The sequence below is a fragment of the Nerophis ophidion genome, linkage group LG06 (genome assembly GCF_033978795.1).
Source record: "Nerophis ophidion isolate RoL-2023_Sa linkage group LG06, RoL_Noph_v1.0, whole genome shotgun sequence".
Classification (NCBI taxonomy): domain Eukaryota; kingdom Metazoa; phylum Chordata; class Actinopteri; order Syngnathiformes; family Syngnathidae; genus Nerophis; species Nerophis ophidion.
In genome coordinates this window covers 1,557,616-1,585,511 of record NC_084616.1, presented here as the reverse complement: position 1 = coordinate 1,585,511, position 27,896 = coordinate 1,557,616, and the positions used below count along the sequence as shown (strand labels likewise).

The 27,896-nt window shown below is 42.6% G+C and overlaps 1 protein-coding gene across 1 annotated transcript; it reads right to left on the bottom strand.

Moving 5' to 3' along the window:
- Positions 1-51: 51 nt before the first annotated feature.
- Positions 52-27,540, bottom strand: LOC133554046 (targeting protein for Xklp2-like). Its single transcript, XM_061902391.1, has 16 exons — positions 27,427-27,540; positions 27,038-27,177; positions 24,269-24,370; positions 24,110-24,182; positions 21,323-21,388; positions 21,147-21,245; positions 16,054-16,156; positions 8,566-8,725; positions 8,372-8,501; positions 8,070-8,292; positions 7,915-8,010; positions 6,907-7,074; positions 6,679-6,825; positions 6,507-6,618; positions 2,721-2,887; positions 52-468 (listed from the first exon to the last, which is right to left on the bottom strand). The coding sequence occupies exons 1-16, from the start codon at positions 27,477-27,479 to the stop codon at positions 358-360; spliced, it is 1,950 nt and encodes a 649-aa protein (XP_061758375.1). The 5' UTR covers positions 27,480-27,540; the 3' UTR covers positions 52-357.
- Between the last annotated feature and the right edge of the window lie 356 nt (positions 27,541-27,896).

Below are 27,896 nucleotides of genomic sequence, written 5' to 3'. Positions count from 1 at the left end.
ACTAGAACATATTTTGTGAAGTTTGCTAACGTTTCAAGCAAACAGCAGCCGCAGATTCCTTGTGTTTATTGGACAATGTGACTAATGTGTCGTTTCAGGCCACCTTTAAATAACATTTAATCAATCACACCAGACGTTTATGAGCACATTTAATTTAACTAATAGAGCAAACATGTCACTTACACATTTATAATACTCACATGTTATTTGCCATTTAAAAATGGATAAAAACAACAAAAAAGGGACCAACCCTTTAAGCGAAGAGCCATCAACTGACTAATCAGTCACTGCTTACATAGAATAGAAAACTTTATTGCAATGGAAAAAATAAACGAACAATAGCGATAAAAAAAGAGATTATAGGCGGAAGCGATCAGAGAAGTTTGGGGACTTTGGGACTGTGAGAGCCGCTTCACTCTTCTTCACTTCCACCGTCTTGTAGTGACGGATGCGCTGGGCCTTGTGCACCTGTGGGAAACATCAGCTGCTTCATTCATGCTCTTGGACAAAGTGGAGCATGTACAGCATGTACAGAACTACATTTGGTCAAAATAAAGTCCAGTACTTTATTTTATTTTTTAAACAAACTGAATCCAGTCAGTCCTAGCAGGCACCGACTCCTAAAAGCCAACGCTGCCATTTTGTTTGGGTACCTGGTCACTTGGCGGTCACTCCAGCAGCACCAAGAGCAAACTCTGACAAACTATTACAGTTTTCCATGGCAACAAAGCAACAGACTGAAACAAACACTCCAACACAAGCTAGGCGAGGCTCTACTTTTCCAAAAAATGACATGCTAGGATTAGCATTAGCGACTTTAACGCCTCCAAATTTGGTCATGAAAATAGGCAAGTAAGATAAATGTTACAAACAGCTGGTGCATAATGAGGACCATACTTACAGGACTAACACTTTTGGGCACAACCAAATAACTTGCAACTCAGTGTCACCTCTGCAAATGATTATAAAACAAGATCATTTTTAAATGTTGCAATAAAAAGAATAGATTTTATCATCAAAAACACAAAAGTATAGAACATTCAAAAATGACCAGCACCCAAATGGAGTCGGTGCTACCGGGTACCAGTTCGCCTCAAATCAAACGGTAGCATATTTCAACACCTTGGTTGTTCATGACATCACTTCCTGCTGCAGACTCACCGGCTCAAGCACTTGGCGGGCAAACCTTCATAGAAGACTGCCTCCATGCAATGCTGTCATTCTCCAAACAAGCCCGATAGAAAGCGCTCAAAAAAAGGTCCACTTCAAAATGTGCTAGCTGGATTAGGGATGTTCCGATCCAGGTTTTTGCACTTCCTATCCGATACCGACCAATCTGAGCATGTATTAAAGTTATTTAGCCTACTTAGTTATCAGATTCATGTTGAAAAGGGTTTTAGTACTCTTGATGACAACTAGCCAGCTGAATTAGGTGAGTTTGACTAATACACAATGGTTGGTATTCAAGGATAAACACAAAATAGACAACATTATACATGACAAACAGAAATGACATCATTAGAGAGTAAAAAAGTGAACAGTATAAAGTGCAAAAAATGCTGTAAACATTATTTAAAAAAGCAAAAACAACCTGAGTGGGATGAAATGTCTATAACTCAGCATCAATACTTGCTCTTCAACAAGTGTAAACTTAAAAAAAAAAAAACTATCTATACACTCCTTTCAAATGTTTGCCCCAGTCAGGGGGGCAAACATTTGAAGTCCAAGCATAATGGGGAGATTGTTTCTAAGAAAGACGAGCACTTCAAGATGCTCAGGTGTCAGCCTGCTCCTGTCTTCAAGATGCTCAGGTGTCAGCCTGCTCCTGTCTTCATCAATGACGAGTGAGGCTGTGCTAAAAAGCCTTTCACTCTCAAAAGTCATTTTAAATGTCTTACAACTTTACCACCACACTTCACTTTATTGTGGCATGTTTTACACTCCACCTCTTCATCTTTTTGTAGGGTAAAATAATCCCACACAGCTGACATTTTTACTGTAACTTTTAATTCACACGGCCGTCTGAACGGTTAGAACACAGACCTGTGGATGTTTTGAAGGTGTGCTGGAAAATGCGGAACGGAGCGTAGGGAGCAGCAGTAGAGTGGAATGTATTATTTAAATCGGTGCGTTTTTTTGTTTTAAACTGGATCTGGATCGGCATTTTCCCATGCCTTGCCGATACGCATTTTTTTGGCAAATATCAGCGGCCAATTCGATCCAAATATCGGAACGGGACAACCCTAAGCTGGATGCTAAATTATATGCCATACACTTGCTATTGATTAGCATTAGCAATTTTACATGGCGATTTCAACAACTCTGAATTTGCCAATGAAACCACAACTAAGATGCACATTACAATGAAACAGCTGGCACATTACTGACTGTACAAACACTTTGTAGGGCGCAACCTAATGACAGAGTACTGCAACACACCTAAGAAACTGAGATGACTGTCAGAATTGTAAGAAAAACTAAATGCAGTTATTATATGCCAAATGGTACATTGTATTAGCAAATAAAAGTATGGACTCCCAGGTGCTGTATGGCCTCAATAGCAGCTTCTTATTATTCAAAAAACATTTCTTAAACGGAACATCAACATTTTTCAAAGCCCCAAAAAGTGAAAGCAAACACTTGCAGAAATGTTGTGAGATGACATTCATCAAGGTGACTTGTGTGCAAGAACCCAGACCTAAGATGAGTGTTGTACGTACTTGTTCCTGTCGTAGTTTGGTGACCTCCATCTTCTGCTTGTCCTCCTCCTGACGTCTTTGCTGCTCCTCCATGAGAGCACACAGCGCCTCCTTCTGGGACAACATCTGCTGGAAGTCATCGCGCTCTCGGGCTCGCCGCTCCGTCGCCAGCTGGAAGGCTTCCACTTCTACACACGTTTCAAAGGACAACTAACTAGTAACCATGTTCCACTTCTACACACGTTTCAAAGGACAACTAACTAGTAAGCATGTTCCACTTCTACACACGTTTCAAAGTACAACTAACTAGTAACCATGTTCCACTTCTACACACGTTTCAAAGTACAACTAACTAGTAACCATGTTCCACTTCTACACACGTTTCAAAGGACAACTAACTAGTAACCATGTTCCACTTCTACACACGTTTCAAAGGACAACTAACTAGTAACCATGTTCCACTTCTACACACGTTTCAAAGTACAACTAACTAGTAACCATGTTCCACTTCTACACACGTTTCAAAGGACAACTAACTAGTAACCATGTTCCACTTCTACACACGTTTGAAAGGACAACTAACTAGTAAGCATGTTCCCCTTCTACACACGTTTCAAAGGACAACTAACTAGTAACCATGTTCCACTTCTACACACGTTTCAAAGGACAACTAACTAGTAACCATGTTCCACTTCTACACACGTTTCAAAGTACAACTAACTAGTAACCATGTTCCACTTCTACACACGTTTCAAAGGACAACTAACTAGTAACCATGTTCCACTTCTACACACGTTTGAAAGGACAACTAACTAGTAAGCATGTTCCCCTTCCACACACGTTTCAAAGGACAACTAACTAGTAACCATGTTCCACTTCTACACACGTTTCAAAGTACAACTAACTAGTAACCATGTTCCACTTCTACACACGTTTCAAAGGACAACTAACTAGTAACCATGTTCCACTTCTACACACGTTTCAAAGGACAACTAACTAGTAACCATGTTCCACTTCTACACACGTTTCAAAGGACAACTAACTAGTAACCATGTTCCACTTCTACACACGTTTCAAAGGACAACTAACTAGTAAGCATGTTCCACTTCTACACACGTTTCAAAGTACAACTAACTAGTAACCATGTTCCACTTCTACACACGTTTCAAAGTACAACTAACTAGTAACCATGTTCCACTTCTACACACGTTTCAAAGGACAACTAACTAGTAACCATGTTCCACTTCTACACACGTTTCAAAGGACAACTAACTAGTAACCATGTTCCACTTCTACACACGTTTCAAAGTACAACTAACTAGTAACCATGTTCCACTTCTACACACGTTTCAAAGTACAACTAACTAGTAACCATGTTCCACTTCTACACACGTTTCAAAGGACAACTAACTAGTAACCATGTTCCACTTCTACACACGTTTGAAAGGACAACTAACTAGTAAGCATGTTCCCCTTCTACACATGTTTCAAAGGACAACTAACTAGTAACCATGTTCCACTTCTACACACGTTTCAAAGGACAACTAACTAGTAACCATGTTCCACTTCTACACACGTTTCAAAGTACAACTAACTAGTAACCATGTTCCACTTCTACACACGTTTCAAAGGACAACTAACTAGTAACCATGTTCCACTTCTACACACGTTTGAAAGGACAACTAACTAGTAAGCATGTTCCCCTTCTACACACGTTTCAAAGGACAACTAACTAGTAACCATGTTCCACTTCTACACACGTTTCAAAGGACAACTAACTAGTAACCATGTTCCACTTCTACACACGTTTCAAAGTACAACTAACTAGTAACCATGTTCCACTTCTACACACGTTTCAAAGGACAACTAACTAGTAACCATGTTCCACTTCTACACACGTTTGAAAGGACAACTAACTAGTAAGCATGTTCCCCTTCCACACACGTTTCAAAGGACAACTAACTAGTAACCATGTTCCACTTCTACACACGTTTCAAAGGACAACTAACTAGTAACCATGTTCCACTTCTACACATGTTTCAAAGGACAACTAACTAGTAACCATGTTCCACTTCTACACACGTTTCAAAGGACAACTAACTAGTAACCATGTTCCACTTCTACACACGTTTCAAAGTACAACTAACTAGTAACCATGTTCCACTTCTACACACGTTTCAAAGGACAACTAACTAGTAAGCATGTTCCCCTTCCACACACGTTTCAAAGGACAACTAACTAGTAACCATGTTCCACTTCTACACACGTTTCAAAGGACAACTAACTAGTAACCATGTTCCACTTCTACACATGTTTCAAAGGACAACTAACTAGTAACCATGTTCCACTTCTACACACGTTTCAAAGGACAACTAACTAGTAACCATGTTCCACTTCTACACACATTTAAAAAGGACAACTAACTAGTAAGCATGTTCCACTTCTACACACGTTTCAAAGGACAACTAACTAGTAACCATGTTCCACTTCTACACACGTTTGAAAGGACAACTAACTAGTAATCATGTTCCACTTCTACACACGTTTCAAAGGACAACTAACTAGTAAGCATGTTCCACTTCTACACACGTTTCAAAGGACAACTAACTAGTAAGCATGTTCCACTTCTACACACGTTTCAAAGGACAACTAACTAGTAACCATGTTCCACTTCTACACACGTTTGAAAGGACAACTAACTAACTTCTGGGCCCACGTGACACGTCATGGTACTTCTTTGCATAGATGATCTTTTACACATGATCTTCTCTTCAGGATGCACTGTTGTGTGGGTGCTCTTATTTACGTGCCTCCACTTGGACAGTGGCTTCTCTTTGGTGTAGCGTGCAAGGACGGGAGTGGAAGATGGCGCTAACTGCTTTAATGACATTGACACTTGACTTCCATCAATAACGGAGCAGCATCTCCTCATGTGTCCCGTGACCAGCCGTGGATTAAGTAAAGTTCCTTGGGTGAATAAGTGAATGTAATCAAGCAGGTACTATGGATCTAATGTCAAGTTACTACAGCAGCAAGTTGTAGTGCTTCCACAGATGTAAGTAAGAACTTTACACTACTGGATATTAACAAGAAGATGCTTGTGTTGGCTCACACATTATCAGGACTTATGCAGATCCCAAACACACATCAGCAGGTACCAGAAGGTAAGAAAAGATGCTTTTGCTTAATATTGTGAAACAAAACTCTAAATAATGTGAAGTGAATTATATTTATATAGCACTTTTCTCCAGTGACTCAAAGCGCTTTACATAGTGAAAGCCAATATCTAAGTTACATTTAAAGTAGTGTGGGTGGCACTGGGAGCAGGTGGGTAATGTGTCTTGCCCAAGGACACAATGGCAGTGACTAGGATGGCGGAAGCGGGAATCGAACCTGCAACCCTTAAGTTGCTGGCACTGCCACTCTACCAACCGAGCTATGTGTAATAGTTGTTATGTTGGGATCCTTATAGTAATAGTGTATGTTGAAGCACAGTACGCCTGACTATGTTAGCCAGAATGCTAAAGTAATCTGACATTCCATCAGGCGGTGGGTGGGGCTTCTTAGCTTATTAAAGTTGGACTTAAACACTGACAGATTTTTTTGTGCGGTGTTCTATATTCTCAATGGAACATTTCATGTTTTGGTGTAGTTTACTAGCGTCATATGGCAGTCAGCACGCATCTTTTACGTGTGACTAGCATCTACTGGTCCGACTTTTCATTTCAGCATGTAGCAAATAAAATAAGCACGGAGAAAAGGAAAGGATTTGAAGTGATGACATCCCCAGGATGTACAAAGACTTACCCACAGACGTGCGATCTTCCTTTTTGGGCTGGAAAGGTTCTTTGAGTGTGATTTTGTTGGGCCTGGCTTTAAATGTCGTTGCTTCTTTCATTTTCTTCTGCTCCTCCTTCACCTAAAGGCCAAGACCAGAGTCAGGTGGAGTGAGGAGAAGTCCAGGGTGAGGTGTACCTACCATCTGTTCCCAGCGCTCGTTCTTCACGGAGCCACGTTGGTCCACCAGCAGCCTGAAGGGTTCCGGCTTTGTGGGCTCCAGCTTCTTCCTCTCTGGCAGGACCACGGTGTCAAAGTGTGGCAGCGGCTGAGCCTTGAAGGCAGGAAGCTGGCAGGCGGGCAAGAAGACAGACTTAAAGGGCGGCCATCAAAAGGCAGACGCAGGACTGGTTTGGAGCGAGGACCACACCTCTTCTTCTTTCTGCTCCCTGCTTTCCTTCTGCTGCTTCTTGGCCTGCTCCCGCTGCTCGAAGGAGAAGGGACACACCTGGATGTGCTGCTTCTCCGGCAGAATGGGGTGAAAGGTCACGCCAAAGTGAGGGACCGGCACATGCTTGATGGGCGAGGGAGCTTTCACCTGGAAACAAGGTACAACTTGGTTTTTTCCCCCCATAGCACTCCACGCTCCTTACTTGTTGCTTTGCCTTGCCGTCAAGGTCAAGGTCAGCCACTCTGGGCGGGGCCATCAAATCAGTCATGTGACTTTTAAAGCCAAGTAAAGGAGGTGGTGGGCCACCAAAACAAGATGGCTACTGTGCAGTACACAAGAGGCCGACATCTTACCTTTAAAAGCCAAAAGTCTAATTGAGGATTTCTACACTTGTATGGTCATGATAGTCAATCAATGTTTGTTCATATAGCTGTAAATCACAAATGTCTCAAAGGACTGTACAAACCACTACAACATCCTCGGTAGAACCCACATAAGGGCAAGGAGAACTCACACCCAATGGGACGCCAGTGACAATGATGACTATGAGAACCTTGGAGAGGACCTCAATAGTCAATGCTAACAATAGTATTGCTAGCATTGACATTAATTGTTGCTTTCTCGTGCCGTGCTTCTCAAATATTTTCTGACAGCAATATCATCAGTCTACAAAACTGTTCCAAGCGTACCTCTGCATGGCATTACAAGGCAGGTGTGACATCCATCAATGCATTGGACCTTCATTTCAGGCCTACAACTGTATCTACATTCTTTCAAAGCCGACAGAGCTGAGACTCTGACTGAGCTACGCCAAAGTAAGTACAGGGTTTTAAATCTACATGTTAAATAAGACCTCCGCCTTGTTTTTAATGAATATTTGGTTGCACTATGCAACTGTATTTTAATATTGGTCAGTTTGTTTTGTTTTTTTAGGTGAAAACAGTTTGAGCCATGCATTGAATGAGCAGCAGTTTCCTGTGTCCTCACCTCTTCATTTTTGATGTCGGGGCGAGCCCTCTTGGCCAGGATGAAGGCAGGAGACTGCGGCACAGTTGGCTGTATGACCTTCCTATCTGGAACACCCTGTGGACAACAAACCCTTGAACTAAGCACGTCTGCCTTGGTGCAACACTTGAACTCACCACGACCCCTTCCAGGATCTTCTTGGGCAGATCGTGCGCTTTGAAGGCGGGCTGCGCTTCTTTTTCTTCTTCGTGGGCTTTGCCGACCTGCCTCTCCTGGAGCCGCTTCTCGATGTGCATGGTGAAGGCCTCTTGCACGGTGGATGCTTTGGCCACCGGCTTCTTCAGAGACTCCTGCTGCTCCAGGATCTTTTTGTTCAGCTCCACCGCCTTGAAATTGAACCTTCCCCCCAAAACAGTGACAGCAGTTAACTTCAACCAGAGACCGGAATATGGACAACATTAAAAGAATAAAAACTTACTTGAGAAGCTCCTCCTCCTCCAGTTGAGCGCTGCTCTTCACAGCAGGGGGGCGGCTCCTCAGTCTTGTGGAGAAGTTGGGGGACTGAGGCCGAGTGAGCTGCAGGCGCTGCCCCTTAGCTTTGGGCGGACCTGGTGAGAGGATTACATTTTCACCAGGCGGCTCTCTCAGCCACAGCAAAAATAAAAACCACACCTTTTTCTATGGCCTGCCGACTCAGCTGATGGAAGCGCTGAGGGGTGCGCTGCTGGAGCTGCATTATGCGCTGAGCCGTTGGCACGTAAGGGTCTTTGGCGGGCTTCCTCTTGGCGCCCAGATTCAAAGGTCTGGGCACCGTCAGGTGTGGGCGCTTGCTCTGTGCAGGGAGAGAAAACATAAGCATCACTTTGAACACCACCTATTCCACTTGCACGCTCAGCTTCTATTCAACAATAACAGCTTTTAAGGAAATGGATGGATGGATCTTTATCAAACTTATTTTGAAAAGTTTGAAATGCATTGATTAGAGGATAAAGGATGGGATAAACAATATTTTTTTCTCTAGCCAAAAGAGACCAGTGACCTGCAGTCAGGTGAGGCAGGGCCTCACGTGCCATCGTGGAAAAAAAAACATTTTAAATTGTTATATGTATCCAGGGATTATACTATAAAGTTATTTTCCATTTAACTTCACCAGTTTTAGATCATTTTTATTCAAAATTGCTGAATTTTCACATTTGCCGTTCCAATACTGAGAAGAGACTTGTGGTGAGGCAGCAGCCAGTTGAGCCTCCCCGTGGATTGCGCAATGACTCTGCTAACTGCTGTGCAGTGAGACATTATTGCTATATGAATGATATTATACATTTCCATAGTTTAGTTAGCTGAGGTATATAATGTACAGTGTATTTTGTCAACAACTGTATGTGTGTAACCTATTTCTTGTGCTGGCCAATCATAAGACTGCTGTGAAGAGACAGTGTGTGAGGCACCTGTTCTCCAGCCTCCTGGTGGTAGAGGGCGCTAGTGATCCCAGGGATCATTCTTGCGACCAGGCTAGGCCTGCATGGGGACATCTGATCTGAAGCCGCTATGTTTTAAAGTTGTCATTTGCCTGCATATCGTAAAAACAACCGTCCAATATTTTACAACTAAATGTAAACTTATATGTGCCGACCATCAGGGCCGAGTTGCGACCAAAGAGTGTGTCGATGTTGAGATATTAAGCCGAGTTGGTAAGTGAATTTGTTTGCTGATAGTAGCTACTAGCCGTACCCATGTATTTTCTATGGGCTGTTAGCATTGGGTTTTAATCCCGTTTCCTCCAATGTTTCTGATCCGATTTAATTTATATTCATGTCGAGTCTTTAAGTACTTAAATATGGTGACTGAGTATTGTGGCGTGTTAAGACCATCTGCATTTTTTATGCTACAGTAAAGACAATGAATGAACGCGGCCGCTGGAGCACGGTTACACCTGTCCTGGAGACAACACTGTGTCACACCTGTCCTGGAGACAACACTGTGTCACACCTGTCCTGGAGACAACACTGTGTCACACCTGTCCTGGAGACAACACTGTGTCACACCTGTCCTGGAGACAACACTGTGTCACACCTGTCCTGGAGACAACACTGTGTCACACCTGTCCTGGAGACAACACTGTGTCACACCTGTCGTAGAGACAACACTGTGTCACACCTGTCGTAGAGACAACACTGTGTCACACCTGTCGTAGAGACAACACTGTGTCACACCTGTCGTAGAGACAACACTGTGTCACACCTGTCGTAGAGACAACACTGTGTCACACCTGTCGTAGAGACAACACTGTGTCACACCTGTCGTAGAGACAACACTGTGTCACACCTGTCGTAGAGACAACACTGTGTCACACCTGTCGTAGAGACAACACTGTGTCACACCTGTCGTAGAGACAACACTGTGTCACACCTGTCGTAGAGACAACACTGTGTCACACCTGTCGTAGAGACAACACTGTCACACCTGTCGTAGAGACAACACTGTGTCACACCTGTCGTAGAGACAACACTGTGTCACACCTGTCGTAGAGACAACACTGTGTCACACCTGTCGTAGAGACAACACTGTGTCACACCTGTCGTAGAGACAACACTGTGTCACACCTGTCGTAGAGACAACACTGTGTCACACCTGTCGTAGAGACAACACTGTGTCACACCTGTCGTAGAGACAACACTGTGTCACACCTGTCGTAGAGACAACACTGTGTCACACCTGTCGTAGAGACAACACTGTGTCACACCTGTCGTAGAGACAACACTGTGTCACACCTGTCATAGTGACAACACTGTGTCACACCTGTCATAGTGACAACACTGTGTCACACCTGTCCTAGTGACAACACTGTGTCACACCTGTCCTAGTGACAACACTGTGTCACACCTGTCCTAGTGACAACACTGTGTCACACCTGTCCTAGTGACAACACTGTGTCACACCTGTCGTAGAGACAACACTGTGTCACACCTGTCCTAGAGACAAGACTGTGTACTGTCGTGTTTATTTTCTACATACATGTGATTAATATTGTTAATGTTAGCAGTATTATCGCTAATAATAATGAGTAATTTATTTATTGAAGTTCGAACGATGGATGACTTAATGTTGATATTTATGTGCGCACATTGGTTGAACTCTGGGTCCTGTGTTTACTAGGGTTGGGTGTAGAGTATCGATTGGAACCGGGACTAACTTTCCGATTCTCCCGGAATCGTTTAAAAGTTTAAATTTCGATTCCCAGTTTCGATACCCAATCCGCCGACCGGAAAAAAAGAGTAAAGTCCACCGACCGGAAGAAGAAGGAAGCCGCTGAACACCAGCGAAGAAGCGCCCACCGCCGGAAGTGTTAGCATAGCCGAGTGAGTCAGTCAAGCATTGATAGCGGGCGTCGGCGGTCGAAAGTGTGGCTTTATTTTACTAAAAAAAATGAAATATCGACAAAATGTAATCCGTGCGACAGGACTGTTTTGTGCTTAGGAGGGTGCATGTCGAACATGATGAAGCACCTCCGAGTTCATGGAGTACAAATAAATGTGTGTCCAGTCTCCGACACGCTGCACCGACCGTCCTCTGCCTCTGGCGCCCAGCCCGGCACCTCGGTGACTGCACTGCAGTCCGAATCCGGTAAGTAAAACAATATATATGCAATAAATAATGTGTTTTGCTCCAACATTGAGGCAGCTAACAAATTAGCCCGCTTATTTTTTCATGGACAATTTACAAGCTGCTAGCCAGGCTCCGCCATGTGCTCAGCGTACTCCGTTCACCGTAGCGGCAATGGGGAAGATGTCGGTGCCACAGAAAGGTCACTGCACACATAGTCAAAAGACTGCATCCCTTTTCAGAGGTGGAATCTCCAACATTTAGGTTAGTTAAGCAATAACATTAGAGCTAAGCTAATTGATACTGGGCTAAACAGTAACAGCAACATTAAGTTTGTTTATGTTTGCAGGGATATGGTGAAAACTCTCAAACCAAAATACATACCACCTTCCAGGGACTACCTGTCAAACACATTGATCCCGGCTTGGTACAAGAAGAATCGGAATCGGAATTGAAACAAAGAATCGGAATGTTCGAATTCAAACAATACCCGACCCTAGTGTTTACGTAGGCCAGGTCCCCAAGTCTTGGATGGCAAGCTGTAGATAGGCCTCGAGCCCGAGGATCTCCACCTCCTCTAACCCTGAACTCCACCTGCTCTGGTCGGGCCGGTAGGCGGCATATAGCCGAACGCCTTGCCTCGCACTTCATTGCTCTGAAGCCTTTTGCACTACCTCATACACAACCTGCCCATAAACTAAACTTTCACTACAAACTGCCATACCCACAACGCCAACCCGTGTGGTTGTATAAACTGCCAATGCACATATGGACTGCGATCAGTCTCATATGGCTCCTATAATCTTGAAGAACTTTTGATATTACTTTTTATGAATTACCTGAACTAAACCAACATTGTTTGTTGAGATTCCTTTGTTTTTTTCTTTTGTTTTGAATTGCCATTCCCATTAATGTCTGTCCAATAGTTGTTGCACTGTACATGTTTAAATAACACCAGTATCATTTAAAGTATTTAATTGTGTCTGTCCTACTCTCTCCGAGTCGTAATCTAAACTTTTGATTAGCCCAAATATTGAGAACTTCTACTATACTAGCTAAAGTACCTGCTACATGAAGTTAAAAGTAGCAATGATTGTCACACACACGCACACACACGCACACACACACTAGGTGTGGTGAAATTTGTCCTCTGCATTTGACCCATCCCCTTGTTTACCCCCTGGGAGGAGAGGGGAGCAGTGAGAAACAGCGGCCGGGAATCATTATTGGTGATTTAACCCCCAATTCCAACGCTTGATGCTGAGTGCCAAGCAGGGAAGAATGCTGGTATGAGCTTTAAAACATAACCCGTTAACTGCTGCCAATCCAATGGTGAATAAGATACTCTATAGGGTTCATATGTTTATAAATCTGACTGTGATGAAGTCAGTGCCTCACCAGCCATGAACCTCACCGCACGTCACTGAAAGAGACAATGTATCAGTCTTGAGAAGCAGAAAGTCATCTATTATTGTTTTAATGGAGATATAACTGCAGGGATGTTTATTAAAGCGGTATTGATGAATGTGCTCAAAAAGTAAAAAGTGAAATACTGTTTTTTAAATAACTCAAATAAAAAAAGCCACATCTTGGTGTTTCTTATGCTTCAATGACAATCTTTTAACCTTAGGATTTGTTCACAATGCTGCTCAATTCCTACTATTTTGCCCAAATGCGACCTGTATGGGATTTTTTCATGTCCACGTGAGGAGTGCAATTCCAAATGTTTCATATTCGACCCGGGCCTCTTTCATAAGTTGTGTGGCACTCATCAGACCACAACATCATCAAAAAGATAAGCAGCATTATTATTTGACAAAATAGACTGTTATCAAAAAAACAAAATGAACAGAGCAGAAGACAGGTGAAAATCAAATGTTTTAGGAACTCAGGCCTACAGACACATTCTTCATGCAGACGTGGAAGCAAAAGATCCTGTGAAACTGCCAGAGCCAAAATACTTGTCCTCTTGCTGCTCCTCAGTAATTTGGTGGAGAAAATGTTGACTTTGATTGCACAAAGTCCTTGACATTGCCACAAGTGCGGCAGTACTGAGACCGACCAGAGTTGAACCCATTTTTTCTTTGCAACGTTGCATCGTGTGCACATTAGAAATCCATTTTTATAAAGTGAACAGCCTTAAAAAGAGATTGGACTTGACAAAGAAAAATCTGCATTGGTCACCCGACCCTGCAGTGTGAACGTCGCCTTGGTATTTCATCTCTTTTCATGACTAAGCTTTTACTGTTTGTTTGTACTGCAGCATTTTGACATGGATTTATCATTTAACTAAAGAGTGCATGACACTTCAAATATATTTGTATTATTTCTGCCGTACTATAGTCAGCTGTCCTTGGGCGCACCGTAAAAACTCCTCTGGTAAATAGAACATCACTCTGAACTACTGAGGGAAACTTGCCACTTCCTACCAGGTAAGAGCAAAGGGGCGCTTGATTTGCTCACCCTAACACACCTACAGTACCGCCAATCTCATTAAGTGGAGCTTTTAAAATACATTTGAAATCATTTTTTTTTAAATCTGAGCTATGTTATAACTCTTCTTAATTGTCATCAGATAATTACTGCACAGGTAGAAATACATTCGCATCATATTTAGAAACGCAGATTTTTTTAATACACTACTAAACAGGTTAAAGTTTAAGTACCAATGATTGTCACACACACACTAGTTGTGGTGAAATTTGTCCTCTCCATTTGACCCATCACCCTTAATCACCCCCTGGGAGGTGAGGGGAGCAGTGGGCAGCAGCAGTGTCGCGCCCAGGAATCATTTATGGTGATTTAACCCCCAATTCCAACCCTTGATGCTGAGTGCCAAGCAGGGAGGTAATGGCTCCCATTTTTATAGTCTATGGTAAGACTCGGCCGGGGTTTGAACTCCCAACCTAGCCATCTCAGGGCGGACTCTAACCACTAGGCCACTGAGTAGGTGGCATCACTTCCTTCTCAATATTCATCAGCTCACAGAATAAACCACTGCATCACTTAATTAACTTTTTGTTCATGAAGTGCCAAGTCTTCATGTACGGTCACGTGAGACTGATTATTTGATGACCCGGTCATGCTGGAAACATTTTTCACAAAAATGAAGTATATTCCAACAAGCGCCCTCATGATTGTGTATAATCCCTGTTTAACTGTTTGCAGGCTACTTCCTGGACGACCGACAAGAAGGACACATTCACACTATTGGGACTCAAAACGGACGAAAGGTTAACACTTCCTTGATGTGCACCAGCATTTATTGGATTCTTCTTTATAGGAGGGGACTGTATTGTTGGCATTTTCTGCCAAAGAGGCAGCTACTCGGTTCAACAACAACAACAAAAAAAGTCTCATGGCTGAAAATAACTGCGTAAAATCAAAAGACTTCATGAAGTTGACTAACTCTTGCCATTTTAGCAAGTCAACAAAGAGTGAAGAGATACATCCTGAAATGACTTGCTAGCACTACTTCCTACTTCAACTGGATTAGTGATGTCTGCACCAGCAATGACCACATGACTGGGCATGGCAACAAGCAAAGATTCCAACGTTGTACATTAGGTCGGCATACGTACGTTCATGACACATTCGAGCAGTGTCCTGTGAATTCCACAGCAAATAGCAAACACATCAGAGCTAGCAGCTTATGTCTTTCAACAGTGCAATGTCACTGCTAAGTTATTAATCCTCGACTTCATGGCAGCAAATACACTATGTTTCTTACAAGTATTATTATCACTGGGAGAACAAGGAATAGCTAAACATGAGACACTAAACACCGTAGGAGAATAAGCTAACTGCAAGCTAGAGCTCCCGAACGTAAACAAAGGCAGGTGGATTGTTACAAATAGACAGCCCAGTATCATTATATGGTCGATATTACAGATCATTTTTTTATCATCAAAAAAAAAAAAATCATCTTTGGTTGTTTTTATTATTGTTAAACTGTTCCTTGGATGACTTTAAGGGCAAACAACAAAGGAATGGAATTAAAATCTAAGCCAGTAGTAGGAAATCATGTAAATAGACCACCATCCTGTATTTTTTGTCTGATTAGAATTGTGATCAAACACGGAATAATTCAATTAACTTGAAAATGGCAAGTATCAGCATTGGTATGGCCAATACTGGCCCCGTAACTACTGTTATTGGATCCATACCCACATTTCTAGTATTGCCCAAAAGGCGTGGAAAGTAGTGAACCAGAAAAATGTGTGCTTGTTACATTTGAACAGATAGAAGCAATTTGTAAACAACATAACTGGAAATGACGCAATATGTTAGCGCGTACGCCAGCTACTCAATTGGGAGCCTTTGTAACCCATTTTGAAATGGTTCCTTTATCATTTACATGGCAAATACTATATTGTGATATATGCGGCCGGAAGCTACAATAAATACACGGCAGAGAGCACAAATGTCCATGAACATAATCTCACCAATTGCTTTTCCATGTAAAAGAGTAATAGTAAATGTTTCACAGAGTTATTAGTTACAGCCCCCATCCACAACATATTGGCAAAGGTTGGAGTTGTTGCATGAAATGCTTACTGAGAGAGTAGCTTCCTTCTTTTTCCTCAGTGAAGGAGCTTCAGGTTCTCTTTCACAATCTTGGTCCACTTCCTCCTCCTCCTCCTCCTCCTGGTCCTTCGTGCTATTGGAATGAAAACAAATACATCTCAACTGCAGTGGTAAATGAACATTTGGAAATACATCAACCAACCTCTTAATTAGAGGTGGGAATTATTGGGCACTTCATGGTTTGATTAAAAAAAAAAAAATCAATTATCGACAAATTGTATCGCCGACGATTATATTTGTGGAAAACAGTGGTGACGTCATCACTGCTGTTTTTCCGGACCAAGTGGGTAGCTGGCCAAAACAAAACCAGTGACAACATGGACAGTTTAAGCCAGGGGTCAGAACCTTTTTGGCCGAGAGCCATGGAAGCCAAATATTTTAAAATACATTTCCGTGAGAGCCATATAATAATATTTTCACACTGAATACAACTAAATGTGTGCATTTTTATGTAAAACCAACATTAGGGTACAACACGTCTGTTATTATTTTCATTAACATTTTTATTCTGAAGCTAACTAATAATGAATAAAATGACAATACATGCCACTACATTGGAGACGAATAGAACATGAAGTCAATCTGCCTTACCACCATGCCACTAGAGGACAGACATTTAGCATCCAACATTGCAGAATGGTTGGAATAGGTAATAGACAAGTTTGAAATTCCCCCAAACGAAATTGCTATTATGCATGACAATAGTGCACTTTATAAAAATAAAAAAAATGTATTATTTGCCTTGTTTTATTTGGCAAGTTGAAAGAAGATGGTGCCAGTATGCGTTTTTAAAAGATAAAGTATAGAAATGTAGTTTGTCTCTTTTATCTGATTAATCAAAGTAATAATCGACAGATTAATAGATTATCAAATTAATCGTTAGTTGCAGCCCTAGTTACAAATATGCGCCACACTGAACCCACACCAAACAGGAATGACAAACACATTTTGGGAGAATATCTGCACCGCAACACAACATAAACACAACAGAAAAAATACCCAGAATCCCATGAAGCCCTAACTCTTCCAAGCTACAATACACCCCCCGCCCCACCCTCTCCGTGCGTTGGTTGAGGTAGTGTATATTGTAGCCCAGAAGAGTTACGGCTGCAAGGTGTTCTGGGTATTTGTTCTGTGGCGCAGTGGGAGAGTGGCCGTGCGCAACCCGAGGGTCCCAGGTTCAAATCCCACCAAGTACCAACCTCGTCACGTCCGTTGTGTCCTGAGCAAGACACTTCACCCTTGCTCCTGATGGGTGCTGGTTGGCGCCTTGCATGGCAGCTCCCTCCATCAGTGTGTGAATGTGTGTGTGTATGGGTAAATGTGGAAGTAGTGTCAAAGCGCTTTGAGTACCTTGAAGGTAGAAAAGCGCTATACAAGTACAACCCATTTACCATTTATGTTGTGTTACGGTGCAGATGTTCTCCCCAAATGTGTTTGTCATTCTCGTGTGGTGTGGGTTCACAGTGTGGCGCATATTTGTAACAGACAAAGTAGTTTATGTGGCCACCCTCAGTGTGACCTGTATGGCTGTTGATCGAGTATGTCTTGCAGTTTCTTGTGCATGAATGTCAATGCCTCATGCTACGTGTGGATGGGCCAGCACATTGTCACTACGATGAAAAAACGGTTGCGATGACATGCTGTAGAGGGCAGTACAGACAGTACTATCACGGTACTCTTAATGTTGCTGGCCGGGTGAAAATCAGGACAAATTTCGAGATAAGGGTCTCCCCGCAAATTGTCGGAAGGTACACCAAAATTCAGTTACCTGGAAAAATCGGGAAAATTGGAGAGTATGCTGCTGGACAGGGAAAGCCATTCAAAGAAGGTGAATTCAAATAAAAAGCGCATATTACATTATTCAGGATAGCTTTCCTTGCGGCCGAGCCTCACCCATGAGTTTGAGACCCCTGGTCTACATCAACTTAAGTACTTCTTAAAGCACGTAGATTTGCAATGCAGTAAAATGCAAAAAAAAAAATCACTTTAACAAATTGCACGCACACGTGAAATTGTGGTTAAAAGAGGAAAAAGTACCACAGACAAATTAGGCATTTAAAAAAAAATGTTTTCCAAAAAAGGATCATAGACCGATGTGGTGTGTAAATCAGTGTTTCCGGCAGCGCTTTGTTGTTAAGGCGGACGCCTAAACATCAAAGAGACACTGCCTAAACTACGGTCTTAAGAAGATCTCCAGCCACACCTGCGCATTTAAACAACTCTCTCTGTCCCAAAGTAAAAAGCATGCACTGGGTGTCATAGGCATTTAAACAACTCTCTCTGTCATAAAGCAAAGGCATACACTGGGTGTCATAAGCATTTAAACAACTCTCTCTGTCATAAAGCAAAGGCATACACTGGGTGTCATAAGCATTTAAACAACTCTCTCTGTCCCCAAGCAAAGGCATGCACTGGGTGTCATACACATGCCAAAATACTGGGGGCGCTGGACTTAAGACCATTTTAGCCAATCAGAAAATCCAAAACCTCATTTCCGGAGGCGGCATATAGCAAAAATGGCGGGTCATGGCAAGAGAGAATGATATATGTGGACTGACAGAGAAGTAGAGCTACTTTTAAGCATCGTCTTGGAGTTTAAAATTCACAAATCTCAAAGTGTTGACTGGGAAACTTGCCAGTCCAAGTATGGTGACACTTTTACCCTATTTTGGAACGGTATGGACTTGGGACATTGGAGGAATTTCCTCCTCGAATAGAGGACGTGACAAGAACAACCATCGGCACTAAACAGAGTGATTGGTGGAAAGTCCAGACAAGCAGTGGACGCAGGTGGAAGACGTGCTTACACTGTACTTCACACTATGCCAGCAGATATGTGCCGGTTCTCAATCAACTACATCCATTCCATTTGGAATAGAAACATCAGATATCCACACAAACTCTCACAGGAGATGGGATTCTCCATTCACCCCCGACAGCCTGCTCACAGACAAAGATATGGCCGATCATGTAGAAGAGCAGCAATATAAAAACTTCTGTGGTGGAAGAGAGAAGAGCTCTACTTCAGCTATGTGGGCGCTAACATCATTGCGAGAAAGTAATATTGTTAAAAGGCAGATAAATGTTGTATAGCTGGGCATCAAAACAACCGCACTGCAATTATAAATGCTCTCAGTGGAAGTGGGACAAAAATACTTGCTTTGAATCAGAAGTGAAGATGGCAAGCATATATTCAAGTTCAGCTGCTTGACATGTATTTAAATAGGGTTGTATTTAAATGCTTTGAGTAGTTTCTTGTACACAATCACTGTTCATATCTTTTATGGACAGAATTTCTAGGTGCAGTCAAGGCGTTGAGGGGATCCGGTTTGGTGGCTGCAGGATTAGGTCTCTGCTTTTTGCAGATGATGTGGTCCTGATGGCTTCAACTGGCCAGGATCTTCAGCTCTCACTGGATCATTTCGCAGCCGAGTGTGAAGCGACTGGGATGAGAATCAGCACCTCCAAGTCCGAGTACATGGTTCTCGCCCGGGAAAGGGTGGAGTAACATCTCCGGGTTGGGGAGGAGACCCTGCCCCAAGTGGAGGAGTTCAAGTACCTAGGAGTCTTGTTCACGAGTGAGGGAAGAGTGGATGGTGAGATCGACAGGCGGATTGGTGCGGCGTCTTCAGTAATGCGGACGCTGTATCGATCCCTTGTGGTGAAGAAGGAGCTGAGCCGGAAGGCAAAGCTCTCTAATTACCGGTCGATCTACATTCCCATCCTCACCTATGGTCATGACCGAATGGACAAGATCACGGGTACAAGCGGCCGAAATGAGTGGCAGGGCTCTCTCCCTTAGAGATAGGGTGAGAAGCTCTGCCATCCGGGAGGAGCTCAAAGTAAAGCGGCTGCTCCTCCACATGGAGGAGGTTCGTGCATCTGGTCAGGATGCCACCCGAACGCCTCCCTAGGGAGGTGTTTAGGGGACGGGGAAGACCCAGGACACATTGGGAAGACTATGTCTCCCGGCTGGCCTGGGAACGCCTCAGGATCTCCCGGAAGAGCTGGACCAAGTGGCTGGGGAGAGGAAAGTCTGGGTTTCCCTGCTTAGGCTGCTGCCCCCGCAACCTGACCTCAGATAAGCGGAAGAAGATGGATGGTTTCTTGAAATAAATATTAAGTAAAACTGCAGTTGCATTAAATGTTTTTTTCTGTCAAATTTAAAACACCTGGATGAAGTGCTTTGACACACATTGTTTCCCGATGTTAAGGGCCATTTGACAGTTTGTAAATAACATGTCACTGTCTTACACCTCTGCTAAAGTGGCTTTATCCCAAATAATGTATTTATGGTTATTGAATGTTATTCTGTTAAAAATATTTTTTTTCCACTAGACAAAAACAATCAAAAAGCACAACAGACTAAAACGAAAAATTACAATGGAGACAAAGTTGCTGAACGCAGTAGAAGAATATGTTCAGATGAAGAGACATCAGAGAAGAGATTGAAACTCCAAAACTAACATCAAGGGATGAGGTGGAGACGTAATGGCGACAGGCCTAGTTACACTGTTCCTTACACCTGCCCTGTCTTGGGAGACGCCCCCTCCCCCTGGAGAGACACCACCTTAGCGAACACATTTTCTGATGGAAAACACTGGTAAATGATGCAAGGCAAGACCGCTAATACCACACCACCCTTTAGGGCACAGCTGTAACTTCCTGCAGAAAAGAGTTCTCAGGTTTCTATGTTGACATTTTCTTACACTTTATCAAGCATTCATAATTGTAGCACCTTCATTTTAAGATCTTATTAAGTGTTCAAGGTTATTTAACCATTTCCTTTACATTTTTTTTTTCATGCTTGCATTGACATTTCCTTTCTGCCTTGATAACTGAGGGATTATATTAAGAGGAAGTTACATTTCAAAAAAAAAAATATTTACATCTCATATATTTTTCTCCTGGTGCTTACTTTCAGTATGTCATAAAAGAATATCGATAATCCATAGACCAATCACTTATAACGTGATAGTTTTCTGCCATATGCACAAAAATACGGCCTCAATCGCTTCCAGTTCATTTGGAACGGCAAGCAGGATTTGTATAAAGCTTACCCTGTAGTAGGTTTGGCACAAAATGCACTCCGGGTCCTAGGCCGCATGCGCCGGGGCTGCGTTAAAGTGGATTTTCCAGTTGACTGCAGAACAGGACTCCTAAAAAAAAAACAGGACTTCTGAGCACATATGTTCACTACTAAACATAAGGAGACCATGAAGAAAGGCACACCTACTTTTTATACTTTTTAAGAGGTTGGGAAGGTGAACTGTTGGCCGCTTGCCCTTTACGTTTTGGAACCCTACAGGAATAAAGTGCAGGAATCAGGAACAAAAACACCAAGACTACGTTTACACTGAAGGCCAAAGTGGACCAAATCTGATTTTTGTCTGAATCAGATTTTCTTTCCAGGTGACTTCTGAGATAAAATGTGATCAACAGACTGCAGCATAAACAAGCACAGGCCCCAATGTCACTTGCATAAAGTGAAAAGAAAGCAGAGTAGATTCTGCAAATGAACGAGGAAGTCGCTGCTACTTCGCCAAACTAAAGTTGTCACACCTTAAAAATGAGAATCTTTTTCACATGAACGCACACTTATGAAATGTAATGGTTATGTATTGTGTAATGAATTTGAGGGGATTGTAATCGTTTTATGGTTAAGTAGACGGACATTAGCGTGGATCTACTGCACGTTAGTTTTCAACTCACATCAAAAACTGACGTAAGGTACGTAGCAAATTAGGCCTGGGCCGTCATTCCATAAGTCAAACAACCCAAGAAAAATGAAAATAAAGTGAGTTCTGTGGTCCAGGATGGATAAATCTATGCATACTTTAGGCGCAGTCACTCTTTCAGCAGCTGTTTGTGCCATAGTGGAATGAAAATAACTCTCGTCCTCATTAAGAATCTGACTTTTTGCGGGGCGAGGCTCGCATCGCACAGTGCAATACTTTAGCCCGAGACCAACATCACAAAACCAGTGTGGGAATATTTCACTTCAAATCTTTGGAAAAAGACCATTTAATACTGTTGAAATACTATAATTTCTTAAGTGCTGCAAATGTTTGACAGACATTTGTTATGTTGTCGTTAGGGATGCAACGGTAAAATGATAACCCGCGGTAAAATTCCAGACTGTTAGTGATACAGTTTACATTTTTTTTGTCCTGTCCAGCTTCTCAGGCAAATCATATAGTTGATGTAGATGCCCATATCTGCTGTACACATTTACCTTACAAAAGAGAAGTGTAGGATACTTCTTTTGTTACCTTATTTGTATTTGACTTTATTAAATGTATTTATATTGTCATTTGGTGCAGCCGGGCCAGAGCAGGAGGGGATAGAAAGAGAAGGAAAGGAAGACAGAGGGGCAAATTGTGGGGACAAGAGGGGGATAAGACAGAAACAAAAACATCATCAGCACATACGATATGTAAAGTATGATGGTAAAAGTGATAGCAAAGAAATAGTTAACGAAATAAATAACAGAAATGTATTATGTATTTAATGAACCATTTAAATGTTTAATCACAGAAAAAAGTCATTTATTAATGCATTTTAGGCAACACTGCTTACTTCCTGAAAACAGAAGTGCCGCAGCACCTGCAGACTAGAGCCGTTCGGCTCGAGAAAACACGGCAGTGACTACATGGACCAGGGGTCGGGAACCTTTTTGGCTGAGAGAGCCATGAAAGTCAAATATTTAAAAATGTATTTCCGTGAGAGCCGTACAATTTTTTATAACACTAAATACAACTAAATGTGTGCATTTTTTAAGTAGGACCAACATTTTAGAGTATAATAAGTCTCTTATTCTTTTTAATAACATTGTTATTCTGAAGGGGCAGCACGGTGTGAGAGGGGTTAGTGCATCTGCCTCACAATACAAAGGTCCTAAAAGTCCTGGGTTCAATCCCGGGCTCAGGATCTTTCTGTGTAGAGTTTGCATGTTCTCCCCATGACTGCGTGGGTTCCCTCCGGGTACTCCGGCTTCCTCCCACTTCGAAAGACAGGCACCTGGGGATAGGTTGATTGGCAACACTAAATTGGCCCTAGTATGTGAATGTGAGTGTGAATGTTGTCTGTGTTGGCCCTGTGATGAGGTGGCGACTTGTCCAGGGTCTACCCCGCCTTGCACCCGATTGTAGCTAAGATAGGCACCAGCGCCCCCAAAAGGGAAAAAGCGCTTTGACACTATTTCCACATTCACCCATTCACACACTGATGCCATGCAAGATGCTAACCACGACCCATCAGGAGCAAGGGTGAAGTGTCTTGCTCAAGGACCCAACGGATGGGACTAGGTTGGTAGAAGCTGGGGACAAAACTGTCTGTCTACACACATTGATTGCCTTCCGCCCGATTGTAGCTGAGATATGCACCAGCGCCCCTCGCGACCCCAAAGGGAATAAGCGGTAGGAAATGGATGGATGTTATTCTGAAGTTAACCAATAATTAATAAAATACTCCTTACCATTAACGAACAGGTGCGGAAGAAAACGGATTCATGGATTAAGGTGCATGAGAATGTTTTATATTCTGAACGTTATTTTTAACACTGATTACCAACGGAATTATTCATTACTTATCGTGTTAAGCAATGTCAGCTAAAATTTATCTGAGAGCAGATGCAGTCATCAAAAGAGCCACAGGTTCCCTACCCCTGACATGGACTCTGCAGTTTTTAAATGTTCCCTCCGAATAAACTCAGCTGATCGCATCATTTCGTCTCTGTATGCGTTTAAAAGCGCAACATTAAAATATTTGATGTTGCGCTTTAATTTTTAACCTGCAACTAGGATTTTTCTGATTGCTGATGGTTTGTGAAGGCACCATAGTGTGTGTGTGTGTGTGTGTGTGTGTGCGCGCGCATTAACAGAGCAGCGCATACAGCACAGATCAGAATCTCTTCGCTTGGAAATAAAGAGAAAGTTGAGCCATCACCCCCTTGCTTGTATGTTTGATATACATTTGGTGTCCAGTGTAAACTGAGCTAAAGACAACTCAGCCGGTACCGTACCTAAGCGCTTGGCCACTGGTTTTTGGAATGGCTCCACCACTGCAAGGTGTGTTAGTATCGGCAGCACCGGAATCTGCAATGACAAGCACATGTGCAAAGTATACTTTAGCAAATAAGACAGAACTAAACCAAATTACAACCAGCAAATGCAAAACTAACCAGCAACACTCATTGGACCCACGGTGGCTTTGGGTTTAGAAGGTCCCTCATCTGGCTTGAAAAGCTGTACAGCATGCACATTCTGTTCAAGGGCCTGTTGATCTGCACAAGATAACAACAACAGACAAGTCAATATATTAACTCTGGGGGGGTTAATATTACTGAGATTTAAAAACATCTATCCGTGCTCGACAAGTTTGCCTTCAAGAAGAGATCAGTCAAACATTTTAAAATAAAAATCAATTGATTTTATAAATACTAGAAAAAAGAAAAGATTGTATTTAAGAACAGCAGACTTTAAGAAGTTTAACACTTGTAATAATAATAATAATAATAATAATAATAATAATAATAATAATAAGGGCGTTAATTGTTATCGAAGTCTGTGTGACCGTCAGTGGTGTCATCGCCATCAGCCGCTAAAAAAAGGAATGGCGCATAAACATGGTGGCAGGGAAAGGACACAACAAATATAAATGTGATAAGACAACAAACAACTTTTGCCACAACACAAATATAAAAGCCGCAACACCTGCCTGAAGAGATTCGTTTGTGCTTAATTTCTTATAGAAATTTTGTATTATACGCATGTCAAAATGATTAAAAGTAGCAGGTAAACCTAGTGTTAATTCAACCTGAACATGTGTTGGTTGCACTTTATTTTATTATATTAATATTGTATTACTATATGTGGAAAAACAAAAGCATAAATAGCATGTAAATCTACTGTTAGAATGTTGGTTATTCTACTTCCAGTGAAAACATCTTGAATGTTGAAAATGAGAGCAGAAACTGTTTCCTCTGGTTAATTCCACCTAAAGAGTTGGTAGAGTTTTATTTAAATACAATGTGAATGCATTGGCCATGAATTGTTTACCTGCTGGTTTGTATCCAGAATTATGTTTCAAAAAATAGGAGTTTAAGAAACTTCACCTACTCTGACAAGTTACTGACTCGATTTCAACTCACTAAACCGTATTGTTTTATAAACAAACAAACAAACAAATAAGGTATTGGAAACCACAAATTCCGAAAAAAATCACTACAGCCCGAATAGTAATGTATAATAATAATAATAATAATAATAATAATAATAATGTCACCCATTCTGTTCAGAACTTTCATGGACAGAATTTCAAGACGCAGTCAAGGCGTTGAGTGGATCTGGTTTAGTGGCTGCAGGATTAGGTCTCTGCTTTTTGCAGCTGATGTGGTCCTGATGGCTTCATCTGGCCATGATCTTCAGCTTTCACTGGATTGGTTCGCAGCAGAGTGTGAAGCGACTGGGATGAAAATCAGCACCTACAAGTCTGAGTCCATGGTTCTCGCTCGGGAAAGGGTGGAGTGCCATCTCCGGGTTGGGGAGGAGATCTTTCCCCAAGTGGAGGAGTTCAAGTACCGGGAGTCTTGTTCACGGGTAGGGGAAGAGTAGATGGTGAGGTCAACAGGCGGATCGGTGCGGCGTCTTCAGTAATGTGGATGCTGTATCGATCTGTTGTGGTGAAGAAGGAGCTGAGCCAGAAGGCAAAACTCAATTTACTGGTCGATCTACGTTCCCATCCTCACCTATGGTCATGACGTTTAGGTTATGACCGCAAGGACAAGATCACGGGTACAAGTGGCCCAAATGAGTTTTCAAATAGGGTCTCTCCCTTAAAGATGGGGTGAAATGCTCTGCTGCTCCTCCACATGGAGAGGAGCCAGATGAGGTGGTTCGGGCATTTGGTCACGATGCCACCCAAACGCCTCCCTAGGGAAGTGTTTTGGGCACATCCGACGGGTAGGAGGCCACGGGGAAGACCCAGGACACAGCTGGTCTAGGAACGCCTCAGGATTCCCCGGGAGAAGCTGGATCAAGTGGCTGCGGAGAGGGAAGTCTGGGCTTCTCTGCTAAGGCTGCTGCTTCCGCAACCCCACCTCGGATTGATTGAGACTTTTATTAGTAGATTGCACAGTACAGTACATATTATTAGTAGATTGCACAGTACAGTACATATTGCGTACAATTGACCACTAAATGGTAACACCCCAATACGTTTTTCAACTTGTTGAAGTCAGGGTCCACGTTAATCAATTCATGGTATAAGCGGAAGATGGATGGATAATGTATACTGCGGCAGACAAATAGAGCTGGTTTTCCACTCAACATGAAAACAAAGACTAGCAAAGGGCGTAACTTCCTTTCAAACACGATTTTAGCGTAAACAATGCATCCAAAACCAAAAAAAAAGAGCATATTCAAACAAGTGACGGACTTACCAAACCAAAACAACAAGAGAAGGACTTACCAAACCAAAACAACAACAGAAGGACTTACCACACCAAAACAACAAGAGAAGGACTTACCACACCAAAGCAAGAAGAGAAGGACTAACCACACCAAAACAAGAAGAGAAGGACTTACCAAACCAAAGCAAGAAGAGAAGGACTAACCACACCAAAACAAGAAGAGAAGGACTTACCACACCAAAGCAAGAAGAGAAGGACTAACCACACCAAAACAAGAAGAGAAGGACTTACCAAACCAAAACAAGAAGAGAAGGACTAACCACACCAAAACAAGAAGAGAAGGACTTACCACACCAAAACAAGAAGAGAAGGACTTACCACACCAAAACAACAAGAGAAGGACTTACCACACCAAAACAAGAAGAGAAGGACTTACCACACCAAAAGAAGAGAAGGACTTACCACACCAAAAGAAGAGAAGGACTTACCACACCAAAAGAAGAGAAGGACTTACCACACCAAAAGAAGAGAAGGACTTACCAAACCAGGAATCATCGCAAGGCTCGTCCTGGAGTTGCTGGAAGTCGACGACGTGAGACGGGGCATCGAAGTCGTATAAGCCCGCCGCTTTATTGGAGTGCTCGTCGGCCATTTCAGCACCTCGATGCTCGTGTAGACTGCTGTAAAAAGTAAGTATATGTCAGCTGAAATACGACAGAGACGATCTTTTCACCTCGGTCACTTTTCTACAGCTAAGCAGCTAAGCAGCTAAGCAGCTAGGCCACCATTTTGAACCACGCCGACGGCAGCGCGAACATACGTGACATCAAGTTCTCCACTGGAGATAGTTACTTGTTGAACTTCCCTACTTGTCCTGACATCATTATTATTAAATGTCATATTTTGAAGTCTGGCTACATGATACATACCGTGTGTGTGTTTGCGAGAGAGCGGTTGAGACGCACAGAAGGCAGCCGAGCATCAACACGGACTTTGCTGGGTTGTGGCGCAGCTTTTTTAAATGGTCCAATCACCGAGCTGTGAGTCGCCGCCTTCGTGCTGATTGGCTCGCATCAAGTGAGTCCTTGATGCTGATTGGCTCGCATCAAGTCGGGCCCATGGCGTCCCCTAGCAGGTCGACTTGGAATTTCATTCCGGAACTTGTTATTTTAAATCCGCGCAAAACAAAAACAAAACACGGGAATGAAAAGTGAATAAGTTGACAGTTGTTTTTTTGCATTATTAAAATGTATGTATAAGTAGGATTGCAAGTGTCGCACCCAGTTATGGAGGAAGACGTATTGGCCCCACTCAAATATATGGTCTTTGTATTTTGAAAGTGTAACACAGCCTCTTCCGGCACAGCAACGAGAGAGGTCAGCAAGGTCAGCTGTGAGGA

Coding starts and splice junctions, on each gene's coding strand:
- LOC133554046 (XM_061902391.1), bottom strand. CDS start 27,479: ATGCTCGGCTGCCTTCTGTGCGTCTCAACCGCTCTCTCGCAAACACAC. Junction 24,371..27,037: donor TTGCGATGATTCCTGGTTTG/GTAAGTCCTTCT, acceptor TATCTTGTGCAG/ATCAACAGGCCCTTGAACAG. Junction 6,826..6,906: donor GGGAGCAGAAAGAAGAAGAG/GTGTGGTCCTCG, acceptor CCCGCCTGCCAG/CTTCCTGCCTTCAAGGCTCA.